The following is a 16,729-nucleotide window of genomic DNA, read 5'->3' as shown; positions in this document are numbered from 1 at the left end:
CTGTGTATTTCAAACCCACGTTGTTCAAGGATTAACTATAAATACAACCCTATTATATTATATACAGGCAGTAAATGTAATTGGTTTCAAGTTCAAGTCAAAACAAAGAATAGTTAACATTTCTAGGTAAAGAATTAAAAATACACCGAGTATTGTAATCATGGCCAAACACAGCCTGGTTTGCTAATTACATTTAAGTACAGAAATCACATCATTTTAAAGCCAGAAGGGATCTCAGTGACTAGCTATATCATTTTACAGATTATTGATAATGTTGCAATATATACAACAAGATGACCAAGTTTTAAAAATATGTTTTTGGAAACTTTAGAGGCATGAGTCAATATCTATAGTAAGAAATAACTCCTCTTCCTTTTCAAAGGTTTAAGGATACCTCCTTCATAATGTCTGGAGGCTCACTTGGAACCGGCATTCCAACGATCTAAATAAAGGGTGCAATACTGAAGACTAAAGTGTCCAGAAAAAAAATACATATGTCTTTAGATGTCCCTTTCACTTGGGCGACATTTTCTTTGTCACCTAGAGTGTGCCTAATGGTCCCTCCAGTAAACCTAAAGGTAGAATTCCCATGATTACAGAATCTGTCACTCCACTCCTTTTTATCTTTCTTCCTTCTACCTCCTTTACCAACAAATTAAAACTCGTTAATTAAGGCTAGCAAATTATCTGGGCCCTATTACTACTGATACTACCCACTCCCAATCTAATTCATGTTGTATACCTTCGAGTCTTAGAATTCTCTGGTGCAGAAGCTGCTTTACTTGCATCCTCCTCTTTCTTTACAATTAAAAAAAGAGACTACTTTATACATAAACTGATTAGGTTTTTTTTGGTAATAAAAATATAAACTTTTGGAATTAACTGTGCAGAGCTTATCATACTATCACGTATTAATAATTAACATGATACCTATTCAATTTAATAATCTCTGCAAAACATTTTATTAGTCCTCCCAACAACCCAAATATTCCAAATGTAAGCAACTACCAACTCCATTCTACAAATGAGCCAAGGAAGAACCATAGACTGAAGACAGTAAACCGAACTATATATTTCCAAACATTCAGTTATACACCTGCTGTTGGCCATCAGGTAAAGCAGTTGAATGGTCTACAAATAAAGTATTAAGTCACAATCACCAGGCTTAAATTATTTCCATTCTACCTATCAATCCTGCATCCTGCCCTTGGGACCAGTGCTTGCTCCCATTCCTTCAACAAAAGCACATCATAAATGTGTCCAGGAACCAACAGCTGTTCAAAAAACTGCTACTTAAGTGTATCTCCTGGTTCTACAGTTCAAGTCTGAAGTCTGTGACAAGAAGTTACAAACAGCTTACTTCATCAGAGCCTATCACAGTCAACAGCAACTAGCAGCTTCAGGGAGAGTCTTAGCACTAGTTACCCCAAACTTTTAAAACTTTCTCCTTTACCCCAAGCTCCAACAAGAACCAATCTTTAAATCTTTGAAACAATAGTTTTAAAAATTAACTCACACACCTGGTTACTTTCTGATTTGATCAAGGAATTCAAGGCCAGGGTTTTGCTAGTGACCCAAAATATGCACGAGGTATTAAAGAATGCATTATAAGAAACTTTAGTAATCAATGTTAAAATTAAAATGTAATCCCATTTCCACTCCTTGACGATGACATAATTTCAAACCAATCTGTATTACACATAAATGGGGTCCTCTCAAAAAAGATTTTAAAAACATGGCTGTTACTATTTTGTACTAGCTACCAAAAATCAGACAGTTTAGATTTCTTATATGATTTTAGATTTTTCCACAAATGATACAGATTTTACAAAAAACAGGCATTAAAAGATTCATTTAAAAGATTGCTAACTGAATTGATCTAGTATGGCCATTTTTAAACTAAAGTCAAATTTATTCTGATTTAGTCCTCTAAGTTCTTTCCACCTGTCTAAGATGGGTGATTTATAATACACCTAATGTAGGAAACAGCTTACAAATTTTGTATTGCTTCAGACAAATCAGACAGGACCTTCAGGTTGTTAAGCCTAGCTTCTTTGTTAAATGTTAGAATTCCTTCTCTGGAGAGTAACCTACTACAAACTACTCACCATGTTAATGTCTTTGTGAAATCTGTAAAACAGGTGACTACTCCATTTAGTCTAATTTAGGCTGGCTCAGGAAACAGGGTCCAGAGATTTAACGTTCCTGCTCAAAATCCAAATTAGAACTCCTAAAATTAAAATCTAACTTTTATTACTTACTATATGCACCGTGAGCTCAAGCTTAGCCGATTATTGAGTACTTCTGCACTATTCAAAGTTTTCCTACGCCAGGACTTCCACCACCCAGAAACAGTTTTCACAACCAAGATGCCAATGCTCTCCTACCTCCAAAGCAGGGTGGTTATTTCCTGATCGAACAAAGAGTAACAAAGAAGTGGGTGGTAACCACCTTTCAAGAGGCAAGCCAAGACCCAGCGAGTCTGATCTCCATACACCACCAGCAGAAAACAGCTCCACCTTTCCCTACCAACGTCATGTTTCCCGCGTAGACTGCCTCAAACTCGAAAACCCTAATTTTTACTGAGGAAGTGAAGCCTTTTCATTTGAATGCTGAGAAAGTGGCGCTCAAAGAGCCCAGCGAACAAAGGCGAGGAATGGAGCCCATACAAAAGAGCGGTGTGCGCGCTGAGCCGGAGGTGGGCCACCACCCTCAGTAACTGCTTCGCAGCACTGACCCGGGTCCAGGGGTCCCGAGCGAGGCCGGAGGCGGAGAAAGGAGAAGGCGCTCGGACTAGCGAGACTCGGAGGGGAGGGGAGCCAGCGCGGATGGGGGGAGCGAGGGGACTGGAGGGGCGGAGCTCTCGTGGCCGCCGGGCTTTGTGTGGAGCCGGGGCCGGGGTAGATATTTCGACCTGGGGGGAGGGGTCGGGTGCAGGAGGCCGGAGCAGGGCACCCTCAAACCTCCTCTCCCAAGAGTGGCGGGGGCGAGAGATGCCAGGGAGGGCCGTCCCCTTCGCCACCACCATGAAGCCGGGGTAGGCCGGCGCCGTGGCAGAGGCGGCGGACTGCTCTGCTCGAGAGGGGCAGGAGGAAAAAGTGGGGCGTCCACCTGGCTACCGCGGAGTCCCCCGGGGCCGCTAGCGGCGGAAGGGCTCCCACTAACGACGTCGGGTCGGGAACGGGTTAAGATGCGGCCAAATATCGGTCCCTCCTCCTTCCCACCCCTCACCACCGGCGCCCACTCGCGACGGCGGCCTCAGAGCCCGGCGTGGCTCTGGGCCTGCCGCCCCAGCCCTGCCCGCCCACCCTCCCGCCGGCCCGGCCTCTCACCATCGTAGTAGTAGCAGACTTTCTTCTTGCCGCCTCCCTGACTGTACGCCATGGGCTCCCCGGCCACCGCCGCCTCCGGGCTCCGGCTCCTCCTGCTGCTGCCGCCGCGGCTCGGCGGGGAGAGAAAAGGGCTGGGGCGAAGGTGGGGGGGTGGCAGTCCCGCAAGGAAGTGCAGGCCGCAGGGAGGAGACAAGGGGGCGCCGGGAGGGCTCGGTACCGCCCGGCCCAGAGGCCGAGAGCGCAGAGCAAGGGGTGGCAGCGGCGCCAACTCGCGACACCGGGGAGGGGGAGAGGGAAGCCAAACCACCTCCGGACGCCGAGGGGAGGGGGACGCGTCCACTGTGGCCTCCACGGCGGGGAGGAAGGGGCAAAACTAGGGACAGAACACTCTTCAGTCTTTGGATAAAAGACCTTCTACTGATGAACAATTTTCAAAGGATGGGGGCAAATACAGTCGTAAAATGAGAAAAAAGGGAAGGCTTTCGCTCAATAAAAGGAGATTGGAGCGGGTGAACGCTCCCTCCTTCAGATCTTCGCACAGTGGTTGCGCCCATCCTGAGCTTGCGCAGTCGGTGCCTCCCCAACCGAAGCCTCGGCCGCCCAGACCCCCTTCGAGTTGTCTCTTGCCGCACCCTTCCCCCACTGTCGCGAAGCTCCCGCCCTTGCCAACCACGTGCCGCAAGCTGGGCGTGTAGAGACCACTTTGGCACCCCTTCCGGAATCCACGAACCTGCCCGTCTGCCCCCGACGGCCGTTCTGTACTGGGTCGCCTCGGTTTTCTCTTTATTCGTGTAATTTTTTTTTTTGTACCAATAATTGTACTGAGGTTCTGACCTGTTAAGGGGACCTATCACAGACGTTAAGGAGTATGGTATACTGCCTGGGTTTGAATGAGCACTCTCACTTATGTGTTAGCCACGGGTTCTAAGCATTGCATTTATAATATATTTCATTGATTCCTATTTATAATAGATAACCTGTTAAATCATTTAGGACTTCCAACAATGCAGAGATGTATTTCTCTTCCTTCTTCATACATGGGGATTAAGGAACTTGGTCCTCTCAACTGTTGATGATCTGGAGTTTTAAGTCCGTTTTTCTCCCAAATCAACACACTATCTAGCTACTCCACTATACTGCTGCTGCTGGCTCGACACTGGAAGTCTGAAGCAGAAAGCTAGGAGAAAAGATTGGAAGTTATGAATACCTGTGTCCCTGTGTTCAATAAGTCAACATTTATCAAGCAGCTACTCTAAGCCTTCCACCTTGCAGATAAGGAGTGGGGGGCTGACAGTCTGCCCTGTAAGCACTCTTATCCCAACTTTATCATTTACAATTTTCTCCGAATACACACTCTCTCAAACACCCTCATTAAAAGAACAAAGGCCTTATTGAAGTGGGAACCATTTGGAACCACTACCCAAAATACCCCTTTATTTTACTGTTTGACTTCAAAATCCCCAAAGTAGTCATACTTAAAACAGCAATTTTCCTGGACCTCACCCCCAAGAAATTTAGGGAAAATAAATCCTAGGTAATCCCCTCTCCCCAATTCTGTATTTTTAAACAGCATCCCAGGTAACCGATGCAGTTGGTACAGTTAGCACAGTGTGAGGGGCATTGCCTGAGAGGTAGAGTTAATTACATGGTATTGACTTTTAAAGTTTTGCTCTATCAAGTCCAAGATCAACTTGGTATATTCCAAGAACAGAATAAGCTAATTTAATAGAAACTAATGTTCTTCTCAGAGCCAGTATAGTGAAGTCTGAAATGAGACTCGATTTCAGGAAACTTCCCTGACTTTACTCCTCCCCCTAAGTCTGTTTTCTGTGCCCCTAACACTGTGGTTGTGACTTGTACCCCTCTACCTCAACCCTTACCATGTTGTAGTTGCCCACAACTTCTCTTAATATTCTCATTAGAAGAGTTTCGGAAGAGGAGGGAGCATATCTGCCTTGCACATAATTTTATCTCTAGTGTCCATGACTAGGGGCAAGTCACTTTAGCTATTTTATTGTTATTATTGTTTTTGTCTGAATTGCCTTAGCTGTGACATAGGGCAGTATTACTTGGAGAATGATTTATCTTATGCATATTCAATAGCTTAAGTAAGAAAATAAAAATGGAATAGCTTTTAAGAAATAAAGAACTATGAATATAAGAGATTATTGTGATTACTATAATAATAATGGTGATAATAATTGTTTGCATCCACAGCACCTAACCTTGAACTTGTGAGAGGAACCTGGGCATATATTTTGATTGGGCGAGGAACTTATTATATTGTTTATTATTTAATAATTTTAAATCAACAGAAGCATTTTACCATGGGAAACTGGCATTGGAGGAGTTTAAAACAGTGATAAGAGCAGGCCATGAACGTTATGTCCCTGAACATCTATAATGAGCTTTAGGTCATCAAAGGTAAACGTAGAATCAGCTATTGAAACCTATTGACAAGCTCCAAACTTCATTTACCATTTTCAAACTCATCTCTATTATACCTTTTTACCATTAGAAAAAAGGGAGTTTTAGACAATATACAGAAGAAAACATGGTGATAGCATGGTTCATTCATAGAATGCATAATTGAGGATTGTCTTCTTTCTTAAACTATTTTTCTTTAGTTTTTGCTCTGCCTACATGAACTTATTTTCCCAACCTTGAAGATGTTTAATGCTTTCAGGTTATTCAGTGAAATGATCCATTAAACATAAATGGATTATATAGAAATAGGACTATAGTCATGCACCACTTAGCAATGGGGATATGGCCTGACAAATGCACTGTTAGGTGATTTCGTGGTGTGGGAGCATCCTAGAGTGCACTTACACACACCTAGATGGGGTGGCTGACTACACACCTCGGCTATATGGTATAGCCTATTGCTCCTAGGATACAAGCCTGTACAGCATGTTATTGTATAAAACAACAGGAGATTAAATCAAGCACAAGAGAAAATGATGCAATCGAGGCGTGGTGAACATGAGATGGATGAAAACTACTGCCAGCATAACTTGGCATATTGTTTTATAACAATTTTTTTTTATAAGTAGAAAGAGTACACTCTAAAATAATGATTAAAAGTATACTGCAGTAAACACAAAAACCAGTAACAGTCATTTATTATCATTACCAAGCATTAGGGACTACATAATCGTATATGCTATACTTTTAGGTGATTGGCAGCGCAATAGGTTTGTTTACACCAGCATCACTACAAAAAACATGAGTAATGCATTTCACTACAACACCACTAGGCAATAGGAATTTCTCTGCTCCATTATAATCTTATGGGACTACCATCGTATACATGGCCCTTCGTTGACCAAAACATTGTTACGGGGCGCATGACTGTATTTAGAAACGGATCATCTCAGCTTATGCTAAAAATTGAACCCTGCTATCAACTGCAGCAGATAGTTCAATTTTTAGTTGCCATAAAAGAATTATAAGCTTCTTTCTACTCTAGAGAAATTTTGATTTCTTGGTGTTAAATTCTATGTAGCAATTCTATATGGTAATACATAAGGTAGAGAAGTATAGTAACTAACAGTACAGTGTTGTCACAAACTACAACAACCTCGAGCTGAATTCTGATCTCAGAAGTATTGTGCCTATTTTTGCACAGTATTTATTACAAGCTGTAACTCATAAATCTGGATAGTAGCACCAAACAATGAAAGATTCTAGTGCTATTTTTAACTGTGCATTTGTGTTATAGAATTAAAAATCATCCATTTTCATTAAAAAATATTTTTGAATCATAGCGCATCTACTAAATTTCTTATTTACATTGAACTTTTCAAGTTGCCCCTGTTGGCTCGTTAATTGATAAATGCTTTGCCCATGATCCTTAAAACATAGTATTACTTTGATCCAATCCATCTACTTGCACACATTTTTTAGTAAAATTCTGTACCCACACTGTGCCTGGGAAAATGTACTTGCTAGTGTTTCCTAATCAACCCATATATGTATCTTAATATTTCTTCTTTCTTATCTCAATGTTTAAACTTTCCTTCAAATCTGATAATCATTCCTCTCCACTGAGCACCAGAACTGTGCAAATGGAGGTGGAGTATGTATGTTGGAACCATCAACTGGAAAGCGAAATAATGAGGATGGTAGAATGGGAGGATAGGGACCTGGGTCCTTGAAGACCTCCTTTATATCTGTACCAGACCTGGACTTCTGTCTACCTCTGGACTTCTGGTTATATTCAGGGAACAAACAAACAAAACAAACAGTACATTTGGTCAAACCGCTGTAGTCAGGATTTTTTTATATGCAGCTGAATACAATTCTATCTTATGTAGAGTATGAATTAGAAGTTAGTGGCTTCTGATAATGTTTACTAAGAAACTACAGGGTTTTGGGGGTACACAACTCTCCATGGGTTTCTGAATTTCTTGAGAGCAGAACCACAATGCCTTTTGTTCCAAACAATCTCATCAAAGATGTTTGTAGAGTGAACAGCTTTGGAAGATAGAGAAAATGACTCCCGGTGAAACAAAGGGCAGGCATGCTTGCCACCCATTATAAAAGATTCAGTTTCCCCAAATTCAGGGTTCCTCTCTTGTTATGCAATCCATTGCAAGTATAGATTTCATCTGACACTCTTCTTCTTAGCCTGCAGGAATTGGGACTCGGCAGCAGCACAAAATATAATACTGATACTCTGATTACTGCTATTGCTGTGAGTAATAAATTATCCTTTGTCTTTAAAACAGGAGCCTTATGTCTTATACTAGCCACTATGAAACTATGGCTGGTTAGCTTGTTAGCTTGCACATAGGGTACAATCTCAGCCCCTTCACATTTCTTGATAGTTGTTGCTGAGACTAGGATGCTGAGAGGGACTCAGCTTTCTGAAAAAGTAAAGATGAGGGCCTTATCGACCAACTTACTGAATTTGAGGCAAGTTCGTGGAAATTCATAGCAAGCGTATTGACCAAATTGTATGGTCAACCGGGAATTAAGTGACCCTCCACTTTATTGCCTGTTAATGAGGAGGGATTTGCAGGCTAAGTACCATGAAATAAGTTTATAGACAGATACCTGAACAATGTACTGGTTGTTGTAATTTTCCTCCAAGTAGGGAGACTTCTTCACTTGGAGGCACTGCCAACCTGTGTTCTCAGAATTAGGTTTGCATCACTAGGAAGCCCCAACAGTTTTAATAAACATTTTCTAGGGAAACACTGTTCATGCCCAGGATGCACTTATTGTGTGGAAATCAGACATTAATTTCTCCACTTCTAAGATCACAGTAACTTGCATACTCGGTGTGGTCATAAGAGACTTTCAAGTGTTTAAGGAACCACCAATAGGTCACAGATGACTGTGGAGATCGCTCTGAAATGGGGTCACCTTTAGTTACTTGGAGGAACTCCCCAGAGGGATAACTAACTCTTTTTATGTGCACTCTGAAAAAGTGGTAAGAAATTTGTCCCTGAGTTTAGCTAAAGCAGTCAGTCACACCACCTGAGCCTTGGAAGGCAGTCAGGTCCACCTCTACTCACTGATCAGCGTTGTTAGAGATGACAGAATTGCCCTGGATGGCAGATTCTGAACCATCCCTAATACATCCAGCTGTGCTTGGATTAATGTCTCAAACCAAGTAGAAAGGTCAAATCAAAGTCTTAAGGAGAAAGCAAGGGCTTTTTAAGATAGACCCTGATAGATGATGGGATTTCAGGAACCTGGGGGGCATGATTAAAGTCAATACTTCAGGTTGACTTCATCNAGGGGCAGGAGAAAAAAGTGGGGCGTCCACCTGGCTACCGCGGAGTCCCCCGGGGCCGCTAGCGGCGGAAGGGCTCCCACTAACGACGTCGGGTCGGGAACGGGTTAAGATGCGGCCAAATATCGGTCCCTCCTCCTTCCCACCCCTCACCACCGGCGCCCACTCGCGACGGCGGCCTCAGAGCCCGGCGTGGCTCTGGGCCTGCCGCCCCAGCCCTGCCCGCCCACCCTCCCGCCGGCCCGGCCTCTCACCATCGTAGTAGTAGCAGACTTTCTTCTTGCCGCCTCCCTGACTGTACGCCATGGGCTCCCCGGCCACCGCCGCCTCCGGGCTCCGGCTCCTCCTGCTGCTGCCGCCGCGGCTCGGCGGGGAGAGAAAAGGGCTGGGGCGAAGGTGGGGGGGTGGCAGTCCCGCAAGGAAGTGCAGGCCGCAGGGAGGAGACAAGGGGGCGCCGGGAGGGCTCGGTACCGCCCGGCCCAGAGGCCGAGAGCGCAGAGCAAGGGGTGGCAGCGGCGCCAACTCGCGACACCGGGGAGGGGGAGAGGGAAGCCAAACCACCTCCGGACGCCGAGGGGAGGGGGACGCGTCCACTGTGGCCTCCACGGCGGGGAGGAAGGGGCAAAACTAGGGACAGAACACTCTTCAGTCTTTGGATAAAAGACCTTCTACTGATGAACAATTTTCAAAGGATGGGGGCAAATACAGTCGTAAAATGAGAAAAAAGGGAAGGCTTTCGCTCAATAAAAGGAGATTGGAGCGGGTGAACGCTCCCTCCTTCAGATCTTCGCACAGTGGTTGCGCCCATCCTGAGCTTGCGCAGTCGGTGCCTCCCCAACCGAAGCCTCGGCCGCCCAGACCCCCTTCGAGTTGTCTCTTGCCGCACCCTTCCCCCACTGTCGCGAAGCTCCCGCCCTTGCCAACCACGTGCCGCAAGCTGGGCGTGTAGAGACCACTTTGGCACCCCTTCCGGAATCCACGAACCTGCCCGTCTGCCCCCGACGGCCGTTCTGTACTGGGTCGCCTCGGTTTTCTCTTTATTCGTGTAATTTTTTTTTTTGTACCAATAATTGTACTGAGGTTCTGACCTGTTAAGGGGACCTATCACAGACGTTAAGGAGTATGGTATACTGCCTGGGTTTGAATGAGCACTCTCACTTATGTGTTAGCCACGGGTTCTAAGCATTGCATTTATAATATATTTCATTGATTCCTATTTATAATAGATAACCTGTTAAATCATTTAGGACTTCCAACAATGCAGAGATGTATTTCTCTTCCTTCTTCATACATGGGGATTAAGGAACTTGGTCCTCTCAACTGTTGATGATCTGGAGTTTTAAGTCCGTTTTTCTCCCAAATCAACACACTATCTAGCTACTCCACTATACTGCTGCTGCTGGCTCGACACTGGAAGTCTGAAGCAGAAAGCTAGGAGAAAAGATTGGAAGTTATGAATACCTGTGTCCCTGTGTTCAATAAGTCAACATTTATCAAGCAGCTACTCTAAGCCTTCCACCTTGCAGATAAGGAGTGGGGGGCTGACAGTCTGCCCTGTAAGCACTCTTATCCCAACTTTATCATTTACAATTTTCTCCGAATACACACTCTCTCAAACACCCTCATTAAAAGAACAAAGGCCTTATTGAAGTGGGAACCATTTGGAACCACTACCCAAAATACCCCTTTATTTTACTGTTTGACTTCAAAATCCCCAAAGTAGTCATACTTAAAACAGCAATTTTCCTGGACCTCACCCCCAAGAAATTTAGGGAAAATAAATCCTAGGTAATCCCCTCTCCCCAATTCTGTATTTTTAAACAGCATCCCAGGTAACCGATGCAGTTGGTACAGTTAGCACAGTGTGAGGGGCATTGCCTGAGAGGTAGAGTTAATTACATGGTATTGACTTTTAAAGTTTTGCTCTATCAAGTCCAAGATCAACTTGGTATATTCCAAGAACAGAATAAGCTAATTTAATAGAAACTAATGTTCTTCTCAGAGCCAGTATAGTGAAGTCTGAAATGAGACTCGATTTCAGGAAACTTCCCTGACTTTACTCCTCCCCCTAAGTCTGTTTTCTGTGCCCCTAACACTGTGGTTGTGACTTGTACCCCTCTACCTCAACCCTTACCATGTTGTAGTTGCCCACAACTTCTCTTAATATTCTCATTAGAAGAGTTTCGGAAGAGGAGGGAGCATATCTGCCTTGCACATAATTTTATCTCTAGTGTCCATGACTAGGGGCAAGTCACTTTAGCTATTTTATTGTTATTATTGTTTTTGTCTGAATTGCCTTAGCTGTGACATAGGGCAGTATTACTTGGAGAATGATTTATCTTATGCATATTCAATAGCTTAAGTAAGAAAATAAAAATGGAATAGCTTTTAAGAAATAAAGAACTATGAATATAAGAGATTATTGTGATTACTATAATAATAATGGTGATAATAATTGTTTGCATCCACAGCACCTAACCTTGAACTTGTGAGAGGAACCTGGGCATATATTTTGATTGGGCGAGGAACTTATTATATTGTTTATTATTTAATAATTTTAAATCAACAGAAGCATTTTACCATGGGAAACTGGCATTGGAGGAGTTTAAAACAGTGATAAGAGCAGGCCATGAACGTTATGTCCCTGAACATCTATAATGAGCTTTAGGTCATCAAAGGTAAACGTAGAATCAGCTATTGAAACCTATTGACAAGCTCCAAACTTCATTTACCATTTTCAAACTCATCTCTATTATACCTTTTTACCATTAGAAAAAAGGGAGTTTTAGACAATATACAGAAGAAAACATGGTGATAGCATGGTTCATTCATAGAATGCATAATTGAGGATTGTCTTCTTTCTTAAACTATTTTTCTTTAGTTTTTGCTCTGCCTACATGAACTTATTTTCCCAACCTTGAAGATGTTTAATGCTTTCAGGTTATTCAGTGAAATGATCCATTAAACATAAATGGATTATATAGAAATAGGACTATAGTCATGCACCACTTAGCAATGGGGATATGGCCTGACAAATGCACTGTTAGGTGATTTCGTGGTGTGGGAGCATCCTAGAGTGCACTTACACACACCTAGATGGGGTGGCTGACTACACACCTCGGCTATATGGTATAGCCTATTGCTCCTAGGATACAAGCCTGTACAGCATGTTATTGTATAAAACAACAGGAGATTAAATCAAGCACAAGAGAAAATGATGCAATCGAGGCGTGGTGAACATGAGATGGATGAAAACTACTGCCAGCATAACTTGGCATATTGTTTTATAACAATTTTTTTTTATAAGTAGAAAGAGTACACTCTAAAATAATGATTAAAAGTATACTGCAGTAAACACAAAAACCAGTAACAGTCATTTATTATCATTACCAAGCATTAGGGACTACATAATCGTATATGCTATACTTTTAGGTGATTGGCAGCGCAATAGGTTTGTTTACACCAGCATCACTACAAAAAACATGAGTAATGCATTTCACTACAACACCACTAGGCAATAGGAATTTCTCTGCTCCATTATAATCTTATGGGACTACCATCGTATACATGGCCCTTCGTTGACCAAAACATTGTTACGGGGCGCATGACTGTATTTAGAAACGGATCATCTCAGCTTATGCTAAAAATTGAACCCTGCTATCAACTGCAGCAGATAGTTCAATTTTTAGTTGACATAAAAGAATTATAAGCTTCTTTCTACTCTAGAGAAATTTTGATTTCTTGGTGTTAAATTCTATGTAGCAATTCTATATGGTAATACATAAGGTAGAGAAGTATAGTAACTAACAGTACAGTGTTGTCACAAACTACAACAACCTCGAGCTGAATTCTGATCTCAGAAGTATTGTGCCTACTTTTGCACAGTATTTATTACAAGCTGTAACTCATAAATCTGGATAGTAGCACCAAACAATGAAAGATTCTAGTGCTATTTTTAACTGTGCATTTGTGTTATAGAATTAAAAATCATCCATTTTCATTAAAAAATATTTTTGAATCATAGCGCATCTACTAAATTTCTTATTTACATTGAACTTTTCAAGTTGCCCCTGTTGGCTCGTTAATTGATAAATGCTTTGCCCATGATCCTTAAAACATAGTATTACTTTGATCCAATCCATCTACTTGCACACATTTTTTAGTAAAATTCTGTACCCACACTGTGCCTGGGAAAATGTACTTGCTAGTGTTTCCTAATCAACCCATATATGTATCTTAATATTTCTTCTTTCTTATCTCAATGTTTAAACTTTCCTTCAAATCTGATAATCATTCCTCTCCACTGAGCACCGGAACTGTGCAAATGGAGGTGGAGTATGTATGTTGGAACCATCAACTGGAAAGCGAAATAATGAGGATGGTAGAATGGGAGGATAGGGACCTGGGTCCTTGAAGACCTCCTTTATATCTGTACCAGACCTGGACTTCTGTCTACCTCTGGACTTCTGGTTATATTCAGGGAACAAACAAACAAAACAAACAGTACATTTGGTCAAACTGCTGTAGTCAGGATTTTTTTATATGCAGCTGAATACAATTCTATCTTATGTAGAGTATAAATTAGAAGTTAGTGGCTTCTGATAATGTTTACTAAGAAACTGCAGGGTTTTGGGGGTACACAACTCTCCATGGGTTTCTGAATTTCTTGAGAGCAGAACCACAATGCCTTTTGTTCCAAACAATCTCATCAAAGATGTTTGTAGAGTGAACAGCTTTGGAAGATAGAGAAAATGACTCCCGGTGAAACAAAGGGCAGGCATGCTTGCCACCCATTATAAAAGATTCAGTTTCCCCAAATTCAGGGTTCCTCTCTTGTTATGCAATCCATTGCAAGTATAGATTTCATCTGACACTCTTCTTCTTAGCCTGCAGGAATTGGGACTCGGCAGCAGCACAAAATATAATACTGATACTCTGATTACTGCTATTGCCGTGAGTAATCAATTATCCTTTGTCTTTAAAACAGGAGCCTTATGTCTTATACTAGCCACTATGAAACTATGGCTGGTTAGCTTGTTAGCTTGCACATAGGGTACAATCTCAGCCCCTTCACATTTCTTGATAGTTGTTGCTGAGACTAGGATGCTGAGAGGGACTCAGCTTTCTGAAAAAGTAAAGATGAGGGCCTTATCGACCAACTTACTGAATTTGAGGCAAGTTCGTGGAAATTCATAGCAAGCGTATTGACCAAATTGTATGGTCAACCGGGAATTAAGTGACCCTCCACTTTATTGCCTGTTAATGAGGAGGGATTTGCAGGCTAAGTACCATGAAATAAGTTTATAGACAGATACCTGAACAATGTACTGGTTGTTGTAATTTTCCTCCAAGTAGGGAGACTTCTTCACTTGGAGGCACTGCCAACCTGTGTTCTCAGAATTAGGTTTGCATCACTAGGAAGCCCCAACAATTTTAATAAACATTTTCTAGGGAAACACTGTTCATGCCCAGGATGTACTTATTGTGTGGAAATCAGACATTAATTTCTCCACTTCTAAGATCACAGTAACTTGCATACTCGGTGTGGTCATAAGAGACTTTCAAGTGTTTAAGGAACCACCAATAGGTCACAGATGACTGTGGAGATCTCTCTGAAATGGGGTCACCTTTAGTTACTTGGAGGAACTCCCCAGAGGGATAACTAACTCTTTTTATGTGCACTCTGAAAAAGTGGTAAGAAATTTGTCCCTGAGTTTAGCTAAAGCAGTCAGTCACACCACCTGAGCCTTGGAAGGCAGTCAGGCCCACCTCTACTCACTGATCAGCGTTGTTAGAGATGACAGAATTGCCCTGGATGGCAGATTCTGAACCATCCCTAATACATCCAGCTGTGCCTGGATTAATGTCTCAAACCAAGTAGAAAGGTCAAATCAAAGTCTTAAGGAGAAAGCAAGGGCTTTTTAAGATAGACCCTGATAGATGATGGGATTTCAGGAACCTGGGGGGCATGATTAAAGTCAATACTTCAGGTTGACTTCATCTTGCTGCTTGGCTATTGTTGACAGTGTCTTAATTAAATGCCACATGAGACAAATGGAATGAAGCTCTGTTACTGGGCTGTCAGAAAAGTCATGACACATTTTTGCAATGAAAAACATAGAAAAAATATGTCATGACTTTTCCGACAACCCAATAGATCAATCAGAGTGGTCAATGGAGTCATATATTCACATGAAAATTTGAGTTTTGCAAAGAACGTGTGGAGTGGATTGTTCAAAGAGGCAGGTCTGGCATTGCCCTGAGTGTCCCTGCACATTCCTGCTGAGTATGGCAGATTTCTATGTCTCCTGAGACTGAGCAGTTTCTGTAGTTAGTCACGTAGACAACTAAATAGGTCAAGGTGATCATATCATGACTGTCATGTAACTGCCTGCTCTCAAGGTAAGGGAGGCTGGCTTGTTAATTGCTTGCTCAAGAAGTGTGGACCCTCGGTCCTGGATTTCTCTTTTGCAATGCAACCCACTCTGTGTGCAGGTGTCCATTACATATTCCCCATAGGACTTGGGAGCAAGAAGAACTGACACAAATATGTTGACGTTTATGTCTCTTGTTGTGCTATGCGCAGTAAACTAGCTTTTCTCTCACCCAGGAGTCTCCGGACTTCAGCTAGAGTCCATGGAAACTGTAGCAGGTTAACTTAATAGCTTGAAAAAAGGGATAAAATCTGAAATGCTTCACAGTTCATGATAATACAATGCCAAAGCTTTGTCAGCAATGAGAGATTTTTCCTTGTACTGTGAACCTACAGACGTTTTATTTCCAAATCAGGGTAAATCTTAGATTTCTCTTCCTGATTATAGGGGAAAACTGCAAAAATTCCTAGGAAACTACATTAGCTTTGGATAGGTTTATTTGTAAAACTCCGTCAGATGAGTAGTTAGCAGAGAAAAATTGATATGCTCTTATCCCATTTGTGTTAAAGTTAATACAAAGAAGTTGTGGTATTAATGAAAAACATTTGAATAGAATCAGAAATTATTGAAGATTCAATAGCTTTTCCATATGAATATGGACAGGGGATGCTGGTAATCCAGAACATGTTTTTCGGTAGCAGTGGAGGTTAGATTTTGCCAACTCTTCACCTTCTCTTTGTCTTTTCTAACTGACCTTGTTTCATTTTTTTCCAGTTTTAATGAGGTATAACTGACATCTTTTTTCCTTTTCATCCAAATTTTCCATTGTGCCCCAAGCAATGGCCACACCTTCCTTACTATAACAATAACTTCCACCTGAGTGTGTCCAATCATAGAAACTGTGTTCTTTGGTGCTGCTCCCTTTTTCTGCAGTAAAATTTTCACATTTTCTAAAGCATTAAACTTCTCACTGTAAACTCGGGTCTTCGTTATGCTAGTAGCAATCTTTCTTCACAGGACGTTGACTTGATGGCTTACTATCGTAATTTTACCACCTTGCTTTGCAGGAATAGCTTGATATTAGTTTTACGTTCTATCTGTTGACATAATAAATTTTTATATTTGTTGGTATATTAATATGTTAGAAAACATCTCTCAGACAAAACTTTAAAGGCAGATATAGAATTTTAATTTTTTTCATATTAGTTGCTTTAGAGTTTGTTGTTTTTGCATTTCATTTGTGATGATAGGTTAATTAGCCAAACATTTTCACTTCT

General features: G+C 41.9%; 1 protein-coding gene across 2 annotated transcripts in view; it reads right to left on the bottom strand.

Annotated features, from left to right (window-relative positions):
- Nucleotides 1–3,668, bottom strand: part of HDAC2 (histone deacetylase 2) — a 34,932-nt gene extending 31,264 nt beyond the window's left edge. The window contains exon 1 of one of the 2 annotated variants that reach the window (XM_019646362.1): nt 3,333–3,668. In XM_019646362.1, coding sequence (XP_019501907.1) covers nt 3,333–3,384 — 52 coding nt within the window. In that variant the 5' untranslated portion in view covers nt 3,385–3,668. The remainder of the gene's footprint in view (nt 1–3,332) is intronic. The other variant, XM_019646363.1, reaches the window with a different exon arrangement.
- Between the last annotated feature and the right edge of the window lie 13,061 nt (nt 3,669–16,729).

Source organism: Hipposideros armiger, unplaced genomic scaffold (assembly GCF_001890085.2).
Source record: "Hipposideros armiger isolate ML-2016 unplaced genomic scaffold, ASM189008v1 scaffold_101, whole genome shotgun sequence".
NCBI classification, from domain to species: Eukaryota; Metazoa; Chordata; class Mammalia; order Chiroptera; family Hipposideridae; genus Hipposideros; species Hipposideros armiger.
This window is presented reverse-complemented; position numbering and strand designations above follow the sequence as displayed.